This window comes from Equus caballus, chromosome 15, assembly GCF_041296265.1.
Source record: "Equus caballus isolate H_3958 breed thoroughbred chromosome 15, TB-T2T, whole genome shotgun sequence".
In the NCBI taxonomy this organism is placed as follows: Eukaryota; Metazoa; Chordata; class Mammalia; order Perissodactyla; family Equidae; genus Equus; species Equus caballus.
In genome coordinates, this window is record NC_091698.1 from 84677227 (window position 1) to 84700678 (window position 23452).

Sequence of the window (23452 nt, forward strand, 5' to 3'; positions counted from 1 at the left end):
CCAGGGCACAATTTATCTTTTTTGGGCCCAACATATGCACTGGATTGGACAAAAGTTCTTTTATTTACCGACATTCCTTAGCTCTTCTCCCAGTCAGGAGAGAAAAGTTCGAGGGGTCACTAGGCTCTGACCCTGGGTGGATGGGAAATAAACGGTGTGGAGAGGATGCCAAGTAGGCAGCACCAAGAGGCACGAGTGGGGAAAGGGTCTGTAAAAGTACAGTATTTTCCCTATCACGTTTCATGCCTCTGCTTTAAGAACAAAATATATGGTGATCAGCCTGCCTAAGATGTGGTAAAAAGGATGGGGGCAAGCAACACTGAAGCGTGAACTTCAGTTGACCCGCAGGACTCATGCTAATGGGTGCTGTGCTGGTAGCTGCAGACAGGGGAGAATCTAAAGGTGACATGACCACCCCTAAGCCTCAAATGCATTCAGACTTTTCTTGAGCTGACTCATGGTGGCATGAAATGAGGCTGGCAAGCCAAGTGCATGGGCACCAGAAGAAGGTGAGACGAGCCCCAGAAAGGTATACTGGCTTAGGAATGAGGCTGATGCTAAGAGTGTTTGGTAGACAGAGTTGTAACAAAGGAGGGTTAGCTGGCACATCAGTTCTGGGACAGGATCCACCCTGCTTGGTATCAGGATCTTGGTGGAGATATTCCAAGAGGCTCAGAGACTCTACCAGCTGACATTGGCTCAAATCTCAAGGAAGGCAGAGGAAAAAGAATGCTCTGGAAAAGTCTGTCACCACCACCTGAGACCTTATAAGGGCAGGGATGGGAGGGCTGCTCTCTAACAGATTAAAATGGGGGCTAAAAAACTGGGCTAAAAAAGAAGAGTAGCTGAGTGACCCTGTATCATCAGGGTGAGTGACACCATCAAGGACAGAGATGGCATCCCCATTGGGATGGACACCATCAGTGCTTCTGAAGTTGGGATTCTTACAAGAAGAGGGGCAAATCAGGGTCAATGTCAGAACAGGGCTACTTGCTCCTTTCTTCAACGTGTCCAGTGGGCTGGGCAGCAAAAGGCACCCTCACTGGGTTGGCACCTAGGGGCAGAAGAAGTCGGCATCTTATTAACCAGAAGGAATTGTCACCTGGAATTTAAAGCAAACCCACTATAGGGAAGGATACAGACATCTTCAGTCCATACTATAAGGATATAAACTTTCCACCAACGACTCATCTGAAGCTAGGGTATATTCTTGTCTCCTCCTTTAATTATTGTTGCATTTCGGTTTTCATACCTTACTCTTCTTCATCTTTTAATCATCTTCACTATAAGTATCTTGCCTTCTAGAACTTTGTTTGTTTCCTATAACGGAATTTGAAAAACACAAGTACAAATATTTAGTAACAATTTTTTAGTCTACTGATGAGAAAATAGTTACCTTGTAGTTACACATTAGCATCACTAGGTGGCACTGGTGTGAACTTCAGTCAACCCACAGTTTCAAGTCAAGTCTGAGGGTGGGGATAATCTCAGACACTTTACCCTCCTTTTGAGAAACGCAACAAGGTGCATCCTCTAACTTGTCTTCAACTACTGCCTTTTCTAGGCAGACTCTCTCATCCCATTCCTTACCTTAACTCCCACCCCCTTTTCCTTAACAATCATGAGAGGCCAAGACCACATTCAAGCTGCCAATTTGTGGCAGAAGCCCCTCAGAAACCGAGAGTATCCCTTTCTCTTTCTTTACCTTGCCCCAATACCGACTTGAGACTCCCATATTTAGGGGTTCACAGATTCACCCCCAACCATTTCTCTCACCCCCCACTATTTCTTTCATTCCTAAGCCAGCTCTTACCTCAGTCCCTGTCTACAGTTCTCACCTGACCTTGAAGGTTGACTCCGGACATTCTGCTGGGGTTTTCTCCTAGCAGCGTCCTCAGGTGGTGGCTTGAGTGCTCCACAGCAAAAGCAGCAGCAGCAGCAGCAACAGCAACAAGTGAGCAGAGCACACAGGAGGACAAGTGTCTACAAGACAGGAAAGCAGGGCCTCAGTCCAGCAGATCTGCATATTTCCATTCAAACTCCCCTCCCTCAATCCTCCCAGCACCCAGAACATGAGACAACGGAAGCATCTGTCCTAGGAAGGGAGGGTCAGCAGTCCTAGAAGAGGAGGCTTGCCTCTCCTTCCTTATTCTTAAGGGACTAGGAAGAATTGTGTACCTTGAACCAACAACTATTCATCACAAAATAGTATCTGACGCCTTCTTCGCCAAAGTGATCATATATATATATTCCCAATGAGCCATGCCGGTCGTAGATTTTCCGCTTCTTAGGGTCACTTAGTACGGCGTGGGCTGTGTTGATCTCTTTGAATATTTCTGCTGCTTGAGCATTCCCTGGATTCTTGTCTGGATGATACTTCAAGGCCAGTCTCCTACCCAGGCAATACCCAAAAGGAGGGTGGGGAGAGGATGGGGAATGGCTGGGGAGGGAGGGTTAGGATGAATGACAGGCAAAGGTCTCTAAATTGTGAAGAAGGAATGCGTGGGACATGGTACAAACGATGGAGGCAAGGAGCCCAAGCCTAAACTCCTTCCCATACCACAATGAAGAGGAGGACGGCCCCATCTGGCCCCAAAGTGAAGGCTTGGGGATTTAAAACTAGGTCAGAAAGCAAGGGAGAAAGAAAAATGTTTAAGGGGGGAAATTCCGGGGTTTAATGAGGGGCTGAGGTCTGAACCTGTAGGCCTTTTTGACGTCTTCAGGTGAGGCACCCTTCTTAAGTTCCAGCACTGCATAGAGGGTTGACCCACTTTTGGACAGCCGGCGGGCTGCTTCATCCACATGAGACATGATCTAGGTCAGAGGAGAAGAAATATTACAGGTGAGGCCCGGAGAATTGAACTTCCAGGAACAGGAAGCTCTTTGCCTTCAGGAGCTAGGCAGGGAAATGACTACAAAGGGACAAGTGTAAGACAAAGTGAGTGGATCTGTGACTAGCAGGAGCGTGCAGGTGACCAGAAAAGACGTTCAAATTCAAATTTTAAAGAGGAACATCTTCTCCTCACCTTTCCCAGCATCCTTCAGCTACAGAGACCTCCAGACACCCCACATCCTAGAGAGGTGTAAGCAGGTGGAGGTCCACGCCATGGGAAGAAACTAATTTTGTCCAGAGCTACTAGCACCTTAAGTACTTAGCACAGCCTTGGGCCTGTCCAAGCTCATTGCTGGGTTTGAAAGCCCAGCGTCGCCCCAGCCCTTAACAGGTGGCTCAGGAATCAGGGATCCACAGTTGCCATGGGAGAAAGAAGTCAGACCGCAGCTGAGCTGCCTAAGAGAAGCCAGCGTCCAAAAGCCAGGACAGAGGACAATGCTCACAGCTGGGCCACAGACTGTCTTCTTCCCCCAGCCTCGCCTCTCAAACCATCCCCCGCCCCTGCCCCCTAGAGCCGGGGCAGTGGGGAGAACAGAGGGATGACTCAAGAGATGAAGAAGGAAGCGGGGAGAGGCAGCCGTGGGGCCGACCAGCGAGGGAAAAGGGAGCAGAACCCCAGAGTGGGAGAGAGCTCGGGAGGGTGCGGTCACGGAGAACCAAAGCTCCGAGGGGAGTGCTCGGGTTCCCCAGGTCCTCCTCCGCGTGGACTCCACACACGGCCAGGCGCTTTACCTCGGAAGGGCTGTCTTCAGCCCCGTAGGCCTCATGCAACCTCCATCAGGCCGTGAAACTTCTCACCCGAGTCCAGCCGCCCACTGCGCTTGCGCGCTGCGTCAACACTCTGGTCGCTTTTTGGCGCCGCCGGAAGGTCTGGGAGGTGAGGCTACGAGGCCCTGGGACTTATTTCACTAACGGGAAGCCTCAGCGTAGGGATTGCTGGGGCAAGCGGCCGAGGGCTGCCTACAGTTGGTTTCAGCCCCACCCATCGTTTCCAGCCTACCTTTGGGCGCAGCCTCCAGAGGCATCCGGTCCTCTCCCATGGGAGAGGTCGCCCGTCCCGATCACCGTCATGGCTCATCGACTCAGTAACGGAATGATAATGAGCTTGCGGACTGTGGCTGTATAAGAGGTGTGGTTGTTGCAAGACTTTCTCGAGAGATGTATTATCTTCCCAGTCTTCTTTTTCTGAATTTAAGGGTCTCCGCTTGGTCCTTTCTTTCTCTTCCACCTGGAAACTCCTACATATTCTTTAAGACCTACATCAAATGTTAGTATTCCTGGGAATCCTTCCTTCATTACCCCAGTTGTACCTACCTTGCAGTGTCAAAGCGTTTATCCTATTATATTGTAATTATTAGTTTGCATGTTCTTTTGAAACGATATCTCAGAGTCCAAAGGTCACTATGGTTTTTCAAAAACTTGATTTAAATACTTTTACATCATGAGTATGTATCATAATGTAATTATATAATCCAGATTGGATTGTTTCTAACCATTTGATGGTATAATAGCCTTATAATGAAAATTCTTGTCTATAAATCTTTAAATGTCTCTTTTTTTTCTTAGGGTAGATTCCTGGTAGTGGAATTATTGGGTCAAAGCAAATGTTTTTGAGGCCTTTGATTCATACTCCTAACTTGCTTCCCAGAAAGGTACCAAAAGTACCAATTTACATCCCTAACCAATTTACATCCCACTTGCAGGGCATGAGAGCACCTCTCTCTACCTAGCCTCACTTCCTGTGGTCTCCTACAGGAGGTAGTGTTTGCACCACTTATAATTTGCCATTTCATGATATCAGTTTTCTTTACAGAGGAGCACTCAATGGCTCCTATAACATGTAACTGAAGGAATTTATTATTTCAGTAATCTCTCTCTTTGCCCCTCTTGTGGCTTTTATCCCTTTCTTCCCTTTATTACAGTTACTTGTGCACATTTACCTCCCCTTCCAGGTTTTAGGTGATAAATCAATCCTTCACTCCAAGAGATGTGGGCCATCTGAGCAAACTAAGGAGCCCATATGCAACAGGCAAAATCACCACTGAATTGATTCCTTTACTTTGTAGATCTGTGATCAGTGTAGAGGATAGGGATGAAAATCTTTGGCATTACCCACCCAGTTCATAGATTCTGGGGCAGGTGAGTTCAAAGGTTAGTTACCGAAGTGAAGGAGCTAAAACTGACAATTTTTGGGGTGGTTTGTACTATGCCAAATTTCTCTAACCTCCAAACTTAGATCACCATCATGGGACACCTAGTAGAACTAGTAAAACAACCAGGCCGTTTCTTCACTAGCACTGGGAAGAGAGCAGAAGGCATCAGAAGTCAGTGTACTTACAGTGAATTCTTCACCTCAGTCTACAGGCCCAGCGTGGTCCAGCCCCTGCCTCTCACTCCAACTCTATCAAGTACCACTGTCTTGCTTGCTCTGGTCTCTGCCTCACTGCTTTTCTGTCAGATCTTTGAAGACACGTGTTCCCTCCCATGTCAAGGGCCTTTGGCCACCCTGCTCCCTCTGCCCGGAGGACTCCTCCCCAGGCTATTTGCTGGCTCACTTCTTATCCTTCGAGGATCTCAGCTTCGTGCCTTCTCAGAGGGGCCTTCCAAATTGAGTTCTACTTCTCTCTCCCCACCTCACACCACTCTCACCATGATTTGTGAATATATATTTATTTGCATGTTGATTTGTTTAAGCTCTGCCTTCCCCAGTAGACAGTGAACTCCACGAGGACAGGGACCTTGTATGTTTGTTCCCCATTGTATCCGCAGCATCTAGAACCATGCCTGCCTCACACCGAGTGAATTAAGGATTTGTGGAATGAGCTACAGCAGAGGGAGCCCTCTGCTGATTCCAGGTAGGCCCAGAGGTTGGTACATAGCAAGAATTCCATGGGTCAAAAGCACTTAGCTGAGGAATTCGACAGGGCCACAGGGCCCATCTTGCCTCATATGGTACTAGACAAGAAGAGACACAGGGCTTAAGGGAAAAAAGGCCATAGGGGAGATAATAATGGTGACGCTGAGCTCCTTGTTTCTTCCAGTTCCTAAGACAGTTCCTGGGATATTGTAGGTGTTCTGTAAATGGTGGTTGGTTGAATGAGTGAGCAAACTTTTGTGTGCCTTTTCAGAGGTACTTTTACCTAATCATCTATTTTGGTCCTCACCACAGCTCTGAGAAGTGGTATGGTCACATCCCTGCCCTATTGAAGAAGTGAGCCCAGAGAAAGAGGGCAAATTAGGCTCTGAGAAGAGTTAGTAAACATCTTTCACATCTTGGCAGAGGCTCCAGAATGTTATTACTGCTTATCATTGCCCTCTGACATTCTAATCATAGTTTGTGGCCCTTGAAATAACCATTATCTTTAGGTCTTCTGAACCTCTCCTCTGAATGAAGTGACTGCAGCCAGTAGGCTGCAGAGGTGGGAATAGAGCAGGCAAGGTGGCCTGGCATCCAAAGAGGCTCTCCACTTTGCCTTTACCTAGAAACAGACCCCCTTTAACTCTGTTTTTTATGCACAGGGTCTCTTCTAACAGCCAGCACAGAATAGGAAGCACACACAAGCCAGGAGTCAGGAGCCCTAGATCTTAGTTCTGGCTCCGGCTCTAACAAGCTGTGTGATCTTGAACAAGTCACTTAATCTCTGAGTCTCTTTTTCCTCTTCTGTAAAAACCTGTGTCATTTCACAGGGTTGATATCAAAACTGAATTATATTTGGTTGTAAAAAGAATGGAAAAAATAAAAATAACTTTGCTAAAGAATGATTACAGACTAAAACCTTTTCTGGAGTCATTTGCCCTCCTGCCATACCTTGAGTCAGTGATCTTAGAGTTTACTACCTCACAGAGCCATTTGGTCTCTCTTGGAGAAAACCAAGAAGCATCCCTTATTTGCCCACAAACAACTAAAGTTTTAGTCATATAGCTGGAATACACACATACAGACAGCAGACATTGGCATATTTATACCCAAAATATCACGCGCTCAAACATATGCAGTGGGAGAGAGAGATCATAATTTGTCATACCCAAACACCAGGTTCTAGAATTGTACAGTTTTCAAGCTGGAAGGGACCTCAGAGGCTTAACTCTTATCCAATGCCTTCATTTTGTAACTGAGGAAAATTTGGCTCAGAGAGAAGGATTGACCTACTCAAGGTCAAGCAGTCAAGTCCAAACCTAAGTCTTCCGACTCCAAGTTTAGTGTCTACACCATGACTGCTCCTTATACACACCACCTCCCTTCCCACTTAAAAAATCTAGGTCTAGAGACAGAGCTAGCTGTAGTTCATAGTCACTTCATTTCATGGGTGTCAGGTAATGTCCCTCTTTCCCTCCTCCAATTGAAGGCATAGATACTACATGTGACCAACACCACCTCCGGCCCCATTAGTTTGCTTGTTCTCTTCGGGGCAGACATCTCGGGGTGGCAGGTGGAGGGCTTCCAGCTGGAGAGGCTGCTTCATGACCCTGTCCTCTCTGACCTGCATCCCCAGACTCTGCAGACCTAGGGGCAGGCTAACTGGCACACCTGCCTCCACTGTAAAGTGGAGATAATAGGGTCTACCTCTGAGGATTGTTAAGAGGATTAAATATTTAATTTGAACAGTGCTTTGCACATGGTAAGTGCTATGTCATTATAATCATCATCATCATTCTTTCTCTTATCTTGTCCCAATTTTGGAAAGAGAGAATTTGCTTTTTATTTTGTCCCTGGGACGAAGGGAAAAATCAGGATCCTTCCTCTAATAAGATTTGCAAATTGTCATTGGTATCCTTCCATCCTCTTTCTACATCCTTCTCCCTGCCTCTTAGAATCCCATTTTCTTGTTCCTCTACCCAATGTCCTCATGTTGCCCTCTGGCTATCCAGAATATCCCAGCAGTCCTCTCCAAGCAGTCAGGACTCCAAAATTACCTCTTACTTCTCTCCTTTTAACATTTCTAATAAAAACTATTACCTCCATGAAATGATCACATCATTAAGGGTTAGGTGGAAAACAGTCTGATGAAAACACTGTAATTCAGCTTATAGTGAGAAAGACTATTGATAGCCTCACCGTCTTATTCCTACTACCACGAAAGGAACGATTGGTAGAATATCAGGCAGTGTGTCTAAATAAAGTGACAAATACCAGGCTATGTTTCGGGAAGAGGCTTTGGGCCTTTAATCATTTCTCTCCTTTCTGTTCAACTCCACCAATTTCACATCTTTTCATGTTGCTGGTTCTCCTCCTACATCTCCAGCCAGTTTCCTGTCCTCCTCGCTGGCTCCTCTTCCTTCCTTCACCTCCTGACTGTGGATATTCTATATGGTTTAGTCTTTAAGCTTCTGCTTGTACCCTCTCTCTTCTTGAGAGATCCAAGCTATGCCCATGGCTTTATCTGTCACAACTATGCTTCTAGAGTCAGCTTAGTGTCATCCACATGCCAGCCTCCTATTGCCTCAAAACTGCACTCTAAAATCTGAACTCATAATCTTGCCCCCAAACTGGTGGCTCCTCTTGGGTTCTCTATTTAGGTTAATGTTATGACTATTTCCAAGATAATGATGATGCTCAAAACCCAAATATCACTGGGCTGTGGACTCATTATTTCCCCCAAATTTAAGCCAAAAAGTCTTTTTTTTTTTTTTCAAGATGCCTCTTTCAACTGTCCCTTCTTTTCGGCTCCCACAGCCTTGAAGCCCCCCAGTTAAAGGATTTCCATATCACACTGACTGTTGTCCTAGTCTTCTAACTGTTCTTCCTACTGTCAGTTTTGTCCTGGATACTGCTACCAGATCAATGTGTGCAAAGCAGCGCTTCCATCATTACCTCTCCTTGGCTCATAGCCTACAGGATGCAAAATAACCTTTTAAATCCAGCAATGAACTCTGCAACTTGATACCAACTTATCTCTCCAAACTCAGTTTACTATTGCCCTAAAGTGAACCTTCCATGACAATCAGGGTGGTCTTTTCCCCCTAAATACTCCTGTTTTTTCTCACCTCTATCCCATTGCTCTCACACCATTTCCCTTCATGAATTGTCCTTTTCATGAATCAATTCACTTACTCAACAGATATCTATTGAGCACTGCTCTATGCCTAGTACCTTGGATACAATGATAATCGGTCGAACTCTTTTTCTGCTCTAATAGATTATAGCCTACTATGGAACACAGACATTCATTAATATCTTCAACAAATATTTATTGGGTGCTGTCATGTGCCAGACACTGTTCTAGGTGCTGGGGATACAGCAGCATACAAAACAGACAAAAATGTCTGCCATCATGGAGCTTACATTCTGGTGGGAGGAAATAGACAGTAAACAAAAAAAGTAAAATGTATAGTATGTTAGGTGGTAATAATGGCTATAGAGAAACATAAATCAGGGGCTGGAGATAGAGAATTTTTGAGGGAAGATTGCATTTTTTAACAGGATAAGTAGAGAGGGCCTGCGAAGTTGCTATTTTGATCAAAACCTGAAGCAGGTCCTTAGGTCAGTCATGAAGCCATCTGGCAGAGTGTCTTACAGGTAGAGAGATAAGGAAATGCAAAGGTCCTGGGCTGGGAGTGTGCCTGGTGTATTGTAGGACCCGCACAAAGGCCAGAGTGGCTGAGGAGTGAGGTGGGAGTAGTATGACATGAGATCAGAGGGGACTAGACTGTGTAGGGCTTTGCCAGCCATTGGAGGGCCTTTGGCTGACAGTGAGATGGGGAGTGCTGAAATCTGGCCTATGTTGCCTAGCCACTGGATTGAGAATAGACTGCAGGGAAATAAGGGTAGGAAAAGGAAGACAACCTAGGAGGCTACTATAGTAATCAAGAAGACAGATGATGGTGGTTTGGACAAGGGCGACAGCAGGATTTGCTGACAGATTGGATGTGGGGTGGAAATAGCGGAGTCCAGGATGACTCTAAGGTTTCTGGCCTGAGCAAATGGAAGGATGGAGTTATATGTTCTGATGTGGGAGAACTGCTGAAAGAGAAGTTTTGGGATGGGGGTGATGGAGGGGAGCTCAGTTTAGACTAAGGAAGCTTGAGATGCCTATTAGACGTTACAGAGGAGAGATCAAGGTGATGTTTCATATGTGAGTTTGGAGCTCAAGTGAGAGATCTTGGACTCATCATCATATAAATACCATTTATTTTTTAAGTTTTTTTAAATAGAAAATTTCAAACACATTTAAAAATAGAATAGTACAAGATCGCCCATGTCCCCATTATCCAGCTTCAACAACCACTGCTTTCTGCTGCTTCTAGATAGTATTTAAAGCCTTGAGACTGGATGTCTCCATGAGAGTGAGTGCTGGAAGGTAAGAGAGGAGGATGACCAAGCCCGTGGCTGCTCCAGCATTAAAAGGTTGAGAAAATGAGGAGGAGCCAGCAAAGGAGACTGAAAATAAGCAGTCAGTGAAGTAGGAGGAAAACTTATGGTATCTTGGAAGCCAAGTGAGGAAACAAGTAATTCCCAAATAATTTAATTACCATATGATAAGTACTGATGCGGGATCGGTGAGCCGAGGAGTCGAAAGAAAGATTTCTTAGACTCTCAAGATCTGGCAGTAGTGCTCTTTTATTTAGAGAATAGTGTGGAATAGCATGGGGACAGGACCCATGGGCAGTAAGAGCTTCTGCTGCCGCCGCTTCTGCTGCCCCCACTGGCATGGGGACAGGGCCCATGGATAGGCAGAGCAGCTGCTGCTGCCCCTGCTGGCATGGGGACAGGACCCATGGGCAGGCAGAGCTGGTGCGTGGGGACAGGACCCACGGGCGGTCAGAGCTCCTACTGCTGCCCCCGCTGGCATGGGGACAGGACCCATGGGCAGGCAGAGCTGGTGTGTGGGGACAAGACCCACGGGCAGTCAGAGCTCCTGCTGCTGCCCCCGCTGGCATGGGGACAGGACCCATGGGCAGGCAGAGCTCCTGCTGCTGCCCCCGCTGGCATGGGGACAGGTCCCATGGGCAGGCAGAGCTGGTGTGTGGGGACAGGACCCACAGGCAGTCAGAGCTCTTGCTGCTGCCCCCGCTGGCATGGGGACAGGTCCCATGGGCAGGCAGAGCTGGTGTGTGGGGACAGGACCCACAGGCAGTCAGAGCTCTTGCTGCTGCCCCCGCTGGCATGGGGACAGGTCCCATGAGCAGGCAGAGCTCCTGCTGCTGCCCCCGCTGGCATGGGGACAGGTCCCATGGGCAGGCAGAGCTGGTGTGTGGGGACAGGACCCACAGGCAGTCAGAGCTCTTGCTGCTGCCCTGAGTTGAGGGTTAGGGCTAATTTTATAAGGCATGGGTACGTGACTTATTTTTACTGGAAAAAAAAGAAAAGATGATGTAAAAAGTCATTAAATGATTTCAGTGCAGATGGGGCCTGGTTATTGTGCGGTCATATAACTTTAGATACGAATCTGGCCATATAGATCGGCATGCAGGTGAGGATGCCCCGGGCTTCTCTCCCTGGGGCAGTCCTAATTCATACCATAAAAAAAGTCCACTGGGTCGTATAGTTTGGCACGTAGGCCAGGTCACCTTGGGCTTCTCTAGCTGGGGCAGCCTTAATCCACATCAAGTACTAAGGAAGAAAAAGAAGCGTAAAGTTTGGGGGTCAGGGAGGTAGACATTTAAGCTACAGCCTTCCCTCATCCTCTCCATCTCCAACTAAAATCCTACTTCCTCCATGCCGCTTCCATTCTGACAAACAGCTCCTCCTTTGTGGGATGGCTTTATCTAGGACTATGTGTGAGCTACTAGGGGGCGCTGGGGACTCGGTGATGAGAAAGAGCATTCCTGTCTTCAGGGAGCATGTACTCTCCTGAGGAGACAAAGAAGGAAACCACTTCCTTGTTACAATGTGGTAAGTGCTAAAATCGCATAAACACAATGGGCCTCGAGAGCACCAGGGAGGGGCACGTAACCCAGCCAGAGGGCAGTCAGGAGAGGCTCCCTGCAGGTAATACCTGAGCAGAGAGGGGAGTAGAACTTGGGCCCCCTGGGGCACAGACCCTTTAGCCTGGTTTGGACCTTTCAAATGTTAATCCTTGCCCAATGCTTGGATTCCAAGTCTTGATCTCAGGATCTCTAGCCTGGCCTAAATCCTGACCTCAGCACAAGGGTTTGTTCTCCTCTTCCAATATGAACTGGTCCAGCCTAGGTCCCCCTGAAACTCCCTCCTGACCTGCTTTGCCACCCTCTGCTCTGTAAATCAGTAACAAAAGACTGCAGAACAGAAATCTCTTGCAATCAAGTTAAAGCGGGGGGGGGGGGGGGGGGGGGGGGGAGGCCGGGGGGGGGAAGGGGGGGGTCAGGAAGTTAGTGTTCAGCAAATGTTGAATGAATAGTTCTTACAAGACTACAATTCCCTACAGGCACCAGTCCTAAGCTGTCCTTCTGACACCTGCATAATCTTCCTAGGTCGGATCCACCTGCAGAATGCCTTCCTCAGGCCTGGAATTCAGGAGGACCCTTTGCAAAGATTTTCGTAAGGCCGCTTGATGGCTCTTTGAGAAACACGTGCAAGCAGTCTTTTTCACTCCCAGGCTTTTCTTGCATACAAATCCAAGCAAAGGCAACTGTTGGTATTCTCCCAGCCGGTGCCCTCGGTTTCCGGAGGCGGCACGTTCCAAGGGCCGACATACCCAGGGAGCCGCGGCGGAGGGCAGCCCTGTAATCCGTCTGCTCTGACGCCCCTTTCCTGTCCCCACCTGCTGGCTCCCCGCCCTGTGGCGGGCGGGCACGTGCCAGCGTCTGCGCCCCCTCCCGGGCACCCGGGGCTGCTGTCCGCGCGCTGTGGGCTGCTCTGGAAGGGAATCCCAGAGGAAGCCATTGTTGTTATCGTGTCCCCTGTTGTCATCGGTTGAGGTGTGCCTGGAACCCCCTTCCCCGCATGGGACCCCGCAGTTTCTTTCCATTCTCGAGCTCGCCCGCCCTGGACGCTTGGGGCGAGGCTACCGCATCCGAACCCTGGAATGCGCGGTGGCCCCTCTGCGTCCCAGCTCCAAGGATCTCAGAATTGGGGAAGCCCCAGCTCTGGTGCGGAGCTTCGAAAACCGACGGCGCCAGGCGAGACGTGCCTGGGGCCCTGGCATAGCGGGCGAGGACATGAGCTCCATCCCAGCTCTGACGCGGACCACAAGATGACCTTGCCTGGTAGCTTCCCCTCTCGCCACCTCAGTTTGCTCCCCTATGACCTGAGAGGGAACTGAGGCCCCATGCCTATAGGGGAGGTTGGAGAGAGAAAGCCACCTCCACCGCACTCCCTTGCCCCGCCTGGGCTTTGGGCTGGGCCGTCGGCGAGGAGTGGCAGGCAGGGCGCCAAGGAAAGGCTGGCGCGGGCCTGGGGCGCGGCGTGGGTGGAGGCGCGGCGCCCAGGGCGCGCGCAGACCCTTTCGCGCTTCCGTTGCGCACCGTTCCCCGGCGCAGTACGGTCTCTTCGCACTCGCCGCCCGCAAACCTTGGCACCAGCCGCACTCTCCCCCGCCGGAACAGCCAGCCCGCCGCCCAGCTTGCCTAATCCGTTCAAGGCTTACCTCCTCCGCGAAGCTCTCCCGGGTTAACCCCATCACTTCCAACCACTCTATCTGGCACGTGCTCCGGGTTTTGTATTTTTTTTTTTTCTTTTGGAAACGCACTCACGGTCTCATTGTTTGGCATTATAATGTTGGGGCCGATAGTCTATCCCTGGAACCTTAAATTCAGGACGCCCAGTGTGTTCTGAAGGGTGCGGTTGATGGGTTTCTTACCTGGGCTCACTAACCACTCCTACCCTCCGCGCCTCCTCATCCATGCTCACTCTTTCCTTTCCTCCTGACTACTTTCAGAGTGTCGCAGCTTGGAGTGCACCATCCGATCCCCACCCAGCTTTCATTCTACAGTGGCGGCAGGCGTGAGGGGCAGAGAGCATTGAGCATTTGAAGCTTCGACTCCAGGCTCGCCCACCGACTTTGCTGTAAGTCACTCCTTCCCCTGGACTTTAGTTAAAATGAAGTAATGCCCGGGAAGGTGCTACAGGTTCGGGGGTAAGGAATCACCTGCTGACAAGCTTACCCCAGGCTCCCTCCAAGAGCACTGGCTTGTGCCCCCGGAGAGGTGGCGCCGCTCCTCTCTCCTCTGGCTGCCCCAGCCTCTGAGCGACAAGACTTCGGCTCGCACTCTCTTCAGTCGCCAGTGCGGCTCCCTGAACCGAGAAAGGAAAGAGGATGGGGTTCCAGGCCCAGCCCTTTAGTCACCGGCTGCATGACCCTAGACACTTCTTCCTCTGGGACTCAGTTTACTCATCAGAAAAATAGGGATAATAATGGATTGAAGGAGAGCAGGAAGCTTTTTGTCACCCAATGTTTCTGTATAAAAATAAATGGTAATGAGCATACAGTGCTTGGCAGCAGATCTCGCTCACTAATTCCGACCCCACATCCTCCTCAGAGAGATTTCTGGACGGAGTCCCTCGAGTTCTCCCTGATGTCTCACGGCTCACCCCACTTTTTTTCTGGTTCTCTTGAGATAGGTAATGGATTCACACCTGTTCCTGCCTCTGCGTGGAGGCCTGGGCCCACGAGGTGACGAGTGGCGGGGCGACGCACCCGCGCGGGCGTGCAAGGCGCGGTATTCCTTGGGCGAAGGTGGGTGGCGAGGTCCCCAGGCCTGAGGAGCTTGGCTGGGAGCCGGTAGGCGGGGCTTGGGCGGAGGCGGGGCTAGTTCGCCGAGGGGAGGGGCTATGGAGATGAGGTGTTCTCCAGAACCCGGCGGGGCGCAGGGGGCTCCCGCCGCCCCGACCTGGCTCTGGCACAGGGAAATGGGGCTTTGGCTCTGGGGTGGGGCTCGGGGGCGGGGCCTCGGCGTGGAGGAGAGGCAGGGGAGCCTGGAGGCGGGGCTTGGGGAGCTCGCCCCACGCGGGGCGGGGCTCCAGCGGCCGCGGGATCTGCAGTTCGGACTCCCCGCGCCACAGTCGCCGCAGTTCCCTCCACTCTGGTGGCCCCGCGGCCCTGCGGGGAGTCCGGGGGTCGGCTGGCCTCTCGGACTTGGCGCGGGGCTGGCCCCGCCTTTCCCTCCCTCAGTGGGTCCTAGACAGTCAGGACCGCAGGGACATGGAACCCTCTCCCGCCACGGGGGGCTCGGAGACCACTCGCCTGGTGAGCCCCCGGGACCGCGGCGGCGCCGGTGGCGGCCTGCGTTTGAAGAGGTAGGACAGACCTGGGCCGGCCCTCAACCCGGGGGTGCCACCCTTCTGCCATCGGTCTATTTCGTTGTCTCCCTCGGCGCGGCCCCGGCGGGCCGCCCCAGCGCACCGAGGCTCCCTCGGCTTTGCGGCGCCGTGCTCCGTCCCCTCCGGCCGCACAGAGCCCCCTTCCCTCGGCCCTCCCAGCCAGCCCGGACCCTCGCCGCTCAACAACCCGCTACACCTGCTCCCGGCCACCTTCTTCCTCCCGGTCCCGCGAAACGGCTCCCCGGCCCGCCCCCCAAGCCTCCGGACCCCTCCGCCGCCCCCGCCGCGTCCGACTTCCCTGCGAGCGACTAACCCTCCGTCGAGCCGGAGTTCTCGCCAGGTGTCCAGATGTCCGCATTGCTCCGGGGCCCTGGTGGCGGGAGCACCTCGCCGCCCAGGCTTCGGAGCCCCATTTGCAGGCCCCTGGCCCTGCCCTCCGCGCACCCGGGCTCGGGGCGCCCCCTCCAGCCGTGGCCAGCTGTGGTCGCCCGGGCCAGCAATGGGCCCGGGCTCCGCGGTGGGTCTTCCGGGCCCCTGGGGGGCGGGCGGCCGCGGGGAAGCGAGGGGGCGGCAAGGAAGGAGCAGGTGCGGTCTGGGCGGCAGGGGGTATTCCCGGCTCCGCACAGACGGGGCCGGGGGCGGCGAGGTGTGAAATGAGGCGCGCCGAGCGGCCGGGACAGCGGGCCGGGGGCGGCCGGAGAACCGCCTCCGCGTCCCGCCGGCCTCCCGCGCCCGGCGCCCGCCGGCTCTGCCCGCCTGGTCCCGCGGAGCGGCCGCGCCAGGCCCTTCCCGGCCACCTCCGCTGGCCATTTTGTCTGTCGGCTCACCGTCCGTTTGTCTCGAGAATTTGGCAGGGTCTCAGGCTTTTTCTCTTCCCTCATCTTTCCCAATCTTTCTGTTCCCCCTCCCAGCCCCTCTCCCTTTGTCTCTGACGTGGTGCCTCTGTGTGTTTCTCGCTCTTTCTCTGGGTGGGGGCTGTAAACCTGAGTGGGTGGGGGAGTGGATTAGCAGAAGAGAGAGAAGACTTCCCGTCTGATTCCTTCCTGCAGGGGACTACAGACTGTGGGGGCTCCAGCCGTGGTCCTGGCATCTCTTCACATATCCTTTTGACTCTGCTTGAGGCCTGTCTCCCCTCCCTACATCTCCCTTCACCCTGGCTTAACATTATTTGTTTTTGTTTGTTGGGGGTTTCAGAGGGCCAGGGAGAGACAACTGCCTTTCCTTCCTTCTAAACAGCATGTAGCCCCCCCCACAAACACACCCACTCACACACCAACAGTGAGGCTTCTTTAGTACCCAATTCATGCAGAACAAAAGGGAGCAGCCTGTTGATGGGTGGGTACCTTGATGACTGGCTGCGCTGTGCCTTACAGGGCCAGGGAGGCATCTTGCCCACTGCCCCAAAGCCACCCAGCCTCTGTTTGCTCTTCAGACCTGTCTCTCTGACACCCAGCTCATCTCTATTCTCATATGACCATTAGTCACCAAATCTTGCAGTATTTTCTGAAAGAGGCTCTTCTCTACCTACCTACCCCGCCTCAAAAATTTTGTGCAGGGAGCCTCTGGCCTGCTCTATTCTGAACCCTTCCATCTCTCCTCTCTTCCTCCCAGACTAGTACATCGGCAAGGTCATCTCAGGGCTCAGGAAAGATGTGTTCAATCAATCAGTGTATCTCCCTTTATGTTCCTCTGAGCCGATAGCTTTCCTCCTCAGCCCTTCCCCTGACTCCTCACACACTCCAAGCTCTATACCTTGTCATTGTCATTCTCTTCTCCACCTCTCTCATCTTCAGCCTCTCTCCTGTGACGTTCTCCTCACCTCCATTATAGTTGTTCACTCCCTCCCCTGTGCTCCAAAGTCCTTTGTTCATAACCCTCCTGGCCCCAGCTTCTCCTTGCATAGTAAGTCGTTTGTGACACGTCTGTCTCTCCCACTAGACTGGTCTTCAGTGTGTATACACTGCCTGGCACACCTCACTGAAGAATGAGGATGGGTTTCGAAGCCACCCTCATCTCCCCATCTCCTCTGGAAACACACCTAGAGTCATACACACCCAGATTCTAAGTCTTGGAAGGAAATTCCAAGAAATTAATCTACCTACCAATACTTAAATTTTCCCTGCAGGCACCAAATGTCCCCCTACCTCCCTCACGCTCCAATTCACCCACTTGGCAGAGCTTTCTTCAGCCAGAAGGCCCCAGCACCCCTCCCCACAGATTTACTGCTATGACCATCTTGCTATCTGGAGCCTGCATTTTATTCATGGGTATTCTGACACACCTCCATGAGTATTTCTAGGACTGTATTTTTCTATCTAGGTCCTTTATTCTATGGAAGGTTCTCTCCTTGCTGGGGTTCAGGTTAGGTAGTTCGTTGGACGTAAAACTCAGTTAGCCTGAGCTCAGCCTTTGGCACCCATCAGTGAGGCCCTCAGCCCCATTCATTTGTCAACAGAGGCTTATGGCACTGTGCAGTTAAGGTGACAGGGTGCGTATGGTTGGAGGTTCACCTAACATGTGGCAGACTCCAAATCCAGTGCTCCTACCACTACCATCCCTGGAAATAACAGTCTGCACTCTGTCCTCCCCATGACTAACCCCAGCTTTGGAATCTGGCCATTAGTTCTCTGGGCCAGGAGCCTCAGACTTTTTGGGTTTCAACATTACACTCCTCTCTTAAAGGGCCACAGTTCAGCTGCATGTCTAGAGAGGGAAAGTAAAAGATCTGGGAGTGGAGGCACTGGAGGCACTGGGAGGTGCACCTGGGAGGGAGGCACTAAGGCCAGGATCAGTACTGAGTCCTGCCCACACTTTGACACCACCCTCCCTGTGTATTGCCTCTGCTTTGTGTGTTCACCTCCCCTTTATCAAAGCCCTCCCATCCTTCAAGGCTCTTCTTATGGTGCCTCCCTCCTTCAGTTGTTTCCCTGATTTCATCAGAATTAATCTGTCCCTCTATCCTTGGAACTCTGATAGCACTTTAACCACTCTAATGGTGATAGCTACCTGCTGCTACATATCTTAGTATTTAGGTACACATTTGTCTGGTTCACCAAAAGCTTCCAGAGATCAGAAAGATGTCCTGCTCATTTTGAATTCCTCATGGTGCTTATCATAAGGAACTGATTTTGTTGGAGTCTAGTCTCAGCTCTACCACTAACTAGCTGTGTGTCCTTCATAAGTCATCTCCATCTCTGAGCCTCATACTTGTAATGTCTTTAATAAAGTGTTAGACCATCTCTAAGGTGCTTTCCAGGTGTGGAAATCTATGGCTCTTTGTGTGAAAGGCAAGGAGGCTGGGATCTGAGCTCTTCATTTAGCCCCTATCTCTCATGTGGTCCTCTGTCTGCAAGACTTCTGGGTTTGACCAGACCTTGGGAAGGAGCGAGAGATGGATCACATCTGATGAAGCCAGTCTTGGGGACCCAGGACCTGGGAGTGAGGAGCAGGTCAGCCCGGGGGCCAGGCCCCAGGTTGAACCCTGTGCCCACCTCAGTCTCTTCACAGAGCCCTCAGAGCCCCTCTCCGAGCAGCCCAAACCTTTGGAGATGCCCTTCCACCACTGCCACAGGGACCCTCTGCCTCAGCCGGGTCTCACCCCTGAGAGGCTTCAGGCGCAGAGGCAGCTATGTGCTGCCTGTGCTGTGTGCTGTGTCTTCATGGCTGGGGAGGTGGTCGGTAAGTTGAAGCCCCTCCAACCCCATCCCTTTGACAACTGCCTAAGCAACTCTCCATCCAGAGTCTGAGGGACATTCCTGGGTGGAGAGGCAGAGAAGATAGAGATGGCTGGGATGGGGGAGTTGGGTGCTCAGGACTCCGGAATTGGACGAGGGTGAGGGACTGCACCAAGGGGACTTGAGGGCCAGGGCTGGCTTCTCAGTGTTAACCGGTCTCTTTAAGTCCTATTTTCTTGTTATTAAAATATGTCATTGTAGAAAAACTAGGAAATGTGGATAAGTGAAAAGAAGAAAATACAAGCATACCTTGGAGATATTGCAGGTTTGATTCCAGACCACTGCAATAAAGCGAGTCACATGAATTTTTTGGTTTCCCAGGGCATATAAAAGTTGTGTTTACATTATACTGTAGTCTATTAAGTGTGCGATAGCATTCTGTCTAAAAAAACAATGTTCATACCTTAACTAAAAGATAGTTTATTGCTAAAACATGCTAAACATCATCTGAGCCTTCAGCGAATTATAATATTTTTACTGGTGGAGAGTCTTGCCCTCTGCGTAATATCTGCAATCCACAATAAATTGAAGCATGATAACATGAGGTGTGCTTGTAGAAACTACCTGTAATCCCATTACCAGAGAAGAATCACAATTCACATTTTGGTATATGTCCCCCCAATCTCTTTTCCATGCCTAGACACACACACTGCATGATATTTTCTAAATGGAACCGGACTGTACATCATTTTACCCTTGCAGGTGGGTATTTGGCGCACAGCCTGGCCATTATGACTGATGCAGCCCACCTGCTCGCAGACGTGGGCAGCATGATGGGCAGCCTCTTCTCCCTTTGGCTCTCTACCCGTCCAGCCACCCGCACCATGACCTTTGGCTGGCACCGCTCAGGTAAGGCCCCTGCATGGCCTGGTGACCCTTCAATCTTGTCAGAGGTTACCTCTCAGCGTCCCGGGCAGGTCTCTGATAGCTTGTCTCCCCCTGCAGAGACTCTGGGGGCTTTGGCCTCTGTGGTCTCCCTCTGGATGGTCACTGGCATCCTCCTGTACCTGGCCTTCATTCGCCTGCTGCACAGCGACTACCACATCGAGGGGGGTGCCATGCTGCTGACCGCCAGCATCGCAGTCTGTGCCAATCTGCTGTACGTTCCAGTATGGAGCAGGCACCATGTGGGGCTCAGGGCAAGGGGTCTTCCTCCAGGATGGGAGAGCTGGCTTTCCCCTCCCTGACAGACATGCAACACGTGACACGGTTCTCAACTCTCTGCCCTGGGGATGCCTGAGAAGGGGACTGGGATAGAGACCTAAAATTCAGAGTCAACAGACATTTGTTAAAGGCCTACTGTGTACCAGCCCCTCTGCGAGGGGCTTTCAACAGTATTGACTCATTTAAAGCTCACAACCACCATGAGGTAGGTAGTACCACCCCTCATACACAGTTAATAAAATAGATCCCCAGAGGTGACCAGGCGACTTGCCCAGGCCACATAGCTATTTCTGTGGCAGGGCCAGGATCTGAATCCACGTCTCCAGCACCAAGTCCAGTATTCTTTCCCCAGGTTGCACTATTTGTCTCTCTTAGACAAGGTTGTCTTCTTCCTGGGCCTGAGAAAATAGGTGCAGAAGGGGGTCCTGGGGAGGTGAGAGGAGGAGGCGTGGAAACAGGGCTGAGGAGGCTGGGAGCAGGCCGCCTGGGCTGAGCTGTTCTGCTTCCCCCTCAGAATGGCCTTTGTGCTGCACCAGGCTGGGCCCCCCCACAGCCACGGGTCTAGGGGGGCAGAGTATGCACCGCTGGAGGAGGGGCCTGGGGAGCCCCTGCCCATGGGGAACACCAGCGTCCGGGCGGCCTTTGTGCATGTGCTCGGGGACCTCCTGCAGAGCCTTGGGGTGCTGGCTGCCTCTGTCCTCATCTACTTCAAGGTACCGTCTGTGCAGGCCTGCGCCAGCCTTCCTCCCCCATCCACACCCAGCCCCTCCTTCCCAGGACCCACAGCCTCCCTTCCCCAACTCCAGCTCCCTGCTCCCCTGGAGTCCTGGCCTGGGGTCATGGTCCCTTTCTCCTCAGTAGGATTCTTAGGGGCTTCTCCTGTCCTGTTTGTCCAGGATGCCACTAGATCTTCCTCTGAAAGTTCTCTGTTTAGTGGGCTTAGGGAACTCTTTCTCCACAGCCTCAGTACAAGGCAGCTGACCCCGTCAGCACCTTCCTCTTCTCCATCTGTGCCCTTGGATCCACGGCTCCTACCCTCCGAGATGTTCTTCGTGTTCTCATGGAAGGTAAATCAGACGCCCCCACTCCCCACCCCTGGGGTCCTCTCTGCCCTCATTTTAGCATTGGGTGCCTCTCTTTTTCTCTGAAGAGAGTGTGGGGAGAAGGCCTGGGTCATGGGGACCATTGCTGGAAGGAGGATTTAGGCACAGGGTAAATTGCGGGGGTCAACAGGGTGACTAGGTACAGGATGGAGGAGGTGGAGTCTGGTGGGGAGCTGCCCTCGAGCGGGAGTGGCCTTGACAGTAAGGCATGGTGGGTGTTGCTTGCAGGTACCCCCCGAAGTTTGGGGTTTGAGCCTGTGCGGGATACACTGTTGTCAGTGCCAGGAGTCCGGGCAACTCATGAGCTGCACCTGTGGTCCCTTACGCTCACTTACCATGTTGCTTCTGCACACCTGGCTATTGGTGAGTCCACACTGGCCCCAGCTGGTTACATCCTAGAAATATTTCTCCCTTCCCCTCCCCCTCCAAACATAGGCAGATAGCCTGAATTAATGGAATTCTTTCAGTCTCTCTACCTTTCTCCATCTCTCTCTCTGTCTCCGTCTCTGTTTCACACACACATGCATGTTGGAGACAAGGAGCCCTGGACAGGGTGTTCTAGGGGAGGTTTCACCCTCCCTGAAGTAGTGCAGGGAATCAGCCAGCCTTAAAAGATCACTAGTGCCTGCAGGATAGGTACACTTGGTGGGGTGTCTCATAGCTACTAAAAATGGGGATTATGAAGACTGTATGGCAATTAGGAAAAATGTTTACAGTATAATGCTAAGAGAAAAAAGCTGAATATAAAATTATATCTACATTATGATTCAGCTATTAAAAATATATATGGTGACTCACAAGCTGACAAAGGATTTTTGAGTTTCTTCCAGATGCAAGAAGCAATCAGAGACATGCAATTTGGATGCCAAAAATATTATACTTGTGGGATTTTTGATGGTAACTAACTCTAGAGGGACAATGGGACAGAACATTTAACATCTGGATTGTCCTGGAAAATTGGGTGGTATGGCTACTGAAACACACTGCTGCATATTGATACTAAAAGAGCAGGAGAGAATAGAAAAATAAGGACAGTTTGGTGTGTTAGCAGGGTTGATTAGGGGTGAGTCTTTTCAATCTTTTCTTTGACGTTTTCACGTTGTTCGTACAATACAGGAGGAATATAAAGCTCCCCATTCAATCCTGGCTTTAATTCCATACCAGCCCCTGGGTCCCCCTTCACCCTCCCTTATCTCGGCCCCTGCCTGGTTCCGGACTCCCCTGGGAAGCTGCTGCCTCTTATCACTCTCCCGCAGACTCCACGGCTGACCCTGAAGCTGTCCTGGCTGAAGCCACATCCCAGCTCCACTCCCGGTTTGGATTCTCTAGCTGTACCCTGCAGGTGGAGCAGTACCAGCCTGAGATGGCCCAGTGCCTGCGCTGCCGGGAGCCCCCCCAAGCCTGAGCCACGGCCCCGCCCTCACCCCACTGCCAGGCCCAGGTTCAGCCCCGGACTCTCAGCACCTGCCTCCCTGTTCATGGAGAAGGGACAGAGCTGGGCCCGTACCCCTTCCTCTCTTCCTCCTTCCACCTGTCAACTGCCCCGCCCCCAGCCCCAGTGGGCAAGACCAAAGTATGTGTTGGGGGGTGGGGTGGGAGTCAGGCTGAATGGGGGAATCAGTGCACTGGGGGTGTAGAAGTCCCATGGTCCCTGCTCCCCACCATCTGAGGAGCCAAGAGTGTCCTTTCCATACAGTTCATTTGTCTGTGTGGCAAGCTGGCTGACTGGCTGGGGGCATCTGCCTGTCTGTGTGCTGTTGTTGTGCCTATGCCTGGGGGAGGTCAGCAGGGGCCCCCCTCCCCATCTGGTCCTCGCTCTGTCTATGCAGGAGCCCCAAAGTGTGCACTTTGTCCGTGTGTTCTAGCCCTGTGGTTTTGTCTTTGTGTGCGTGTGTTTCCTGGTGCTGTGGCCTGTGTGTCTCTGTGCCTGTCTGGCTGTGCTATGGTCTCTTGAGTCTGCACCATCCGTGTGTCTGTTTGGGGGTCTGTCTGTCCATCCCTCTTTTGGTGCTGTCCCCTCGGCTATCCCAGAGAGAGGGAGGACTCCGCCACAGCTCCACCAATAAACTTGTGTCTAACTGCATCTTTCAGCCCCTGTGCTGACTCCTCAGGAGGGGGAAATAGAATTGGTCATCTGGGAACTGATGGAATCCCACAGGAGTGAACTTCCACAGCCCTCCTACCCCTTCTCAGCCTCTCCACCTTCTTCACCCTCAAATATCCATTTTGATGGAGGCTAAAACCCGCCAGGCCCTTTACTACCTTCCCCAGTCGCAGCATGCTTGAGCCTGGGGCTTTGGCTAGGGAGAGCCCCCGTGTGCCCTGGGCCTGGCTGCAGAAGAAAATTGGAAGGCAAGAAGCCAAGGGATCCTGGGGAGTC

At 51.8% G+C, this 23452-nt stretch overlaps 2 protein-coding genes across 12 annotated transcripts; one reads left to right on the top strand and one right to left on the bottom strand.

The window, feature by feature from the left end:
• Positions 1–44: 44 nt before the first annotated feature.
• On the bottom strand, positions 45–16978 carry DNAJC5G (DnaJ heat shock protein family (Hsp40) member C5 gamma). 3 transcript variants are annotated; one of them, XM_070235695.1, is made up of 7 exons: positions 16824–16941; positions 13916–14045; positions 2699–2814; positions 2179–2392; positions 1839–1983; positions 1253–1320; positions 45–1054 (listed from the first exon to the last, which is right to left on the bottom strand). In XM_070235695.1, the coding sequence occupies exons 1-6, from the start codon at positions 16856–16858 to the stop codon at positions 1271–1273; spliced, it is 690 nt and encodes a 229-aa protein (XP_070091796.1). In that variant the 5' UTR covers positions 16859–16941; the 3' UTR covers positions 45–1054; positions 1253–1270. The 3 variants fall into 3 exon arrangements, with proteins under 3 accessions (XP_070091796.1, XP_070091797.1, XP_070091798.1); XM_070235696.1 differs by lacking the exon at positions 16824–16941 and adding an exon at positions 14388–14764; XM_070235697.1 differs by lacking the exon at positions 2179–2392 and having other exon boundaries at positions 16824–16978.
• Positions 3801–23155, top strand: SLC30A3 (solute carrier family 30 member 3). Of its 9 annotated transcripts, none has more exons than XM_070235690.1 (13): positions 3801–4022; positions 5663–5748; positions 11575–11726; positions 12284–13018; positions 13690–13817; positions 14373–14487; positions 18568–18749; positions 19508–19654; positions 19751–19904; positions 20484–20682; positions 20931–21036; positions 21301–21435; positions 22329–23155. In XM_070235690.1, exons 7-13 carry the CDS (start codon positions 18620–18622, stop codon positions 22475–22477), a joined length of 1020 nt encoding a protein of 339 aa, XP_070091791.1. In that variant the 5' UTR covers positions 3801–4022; positions 5663–5748; positions 11575–11726; positions 12284–13018; positions 13690–13817; positions 14373–14487; positions 18568–18619; the 3' UTR covers positions 22478–23155. The 9 variants fall into 9 exon arrangements, with proteins under 9 accessions (XP_070091791.1, XP_070091794.1, XP_070091793.1 ...); XM_070235692.1 differs by having other exon boundaries at positions 3832–4022; positions 11670–11726; XM_070235691.1 differs by having other exon boundaries at positions 3841–4022; positions 5588–5748.
• Positions 23156–23452: the final 297 nt, after the last annotated feature.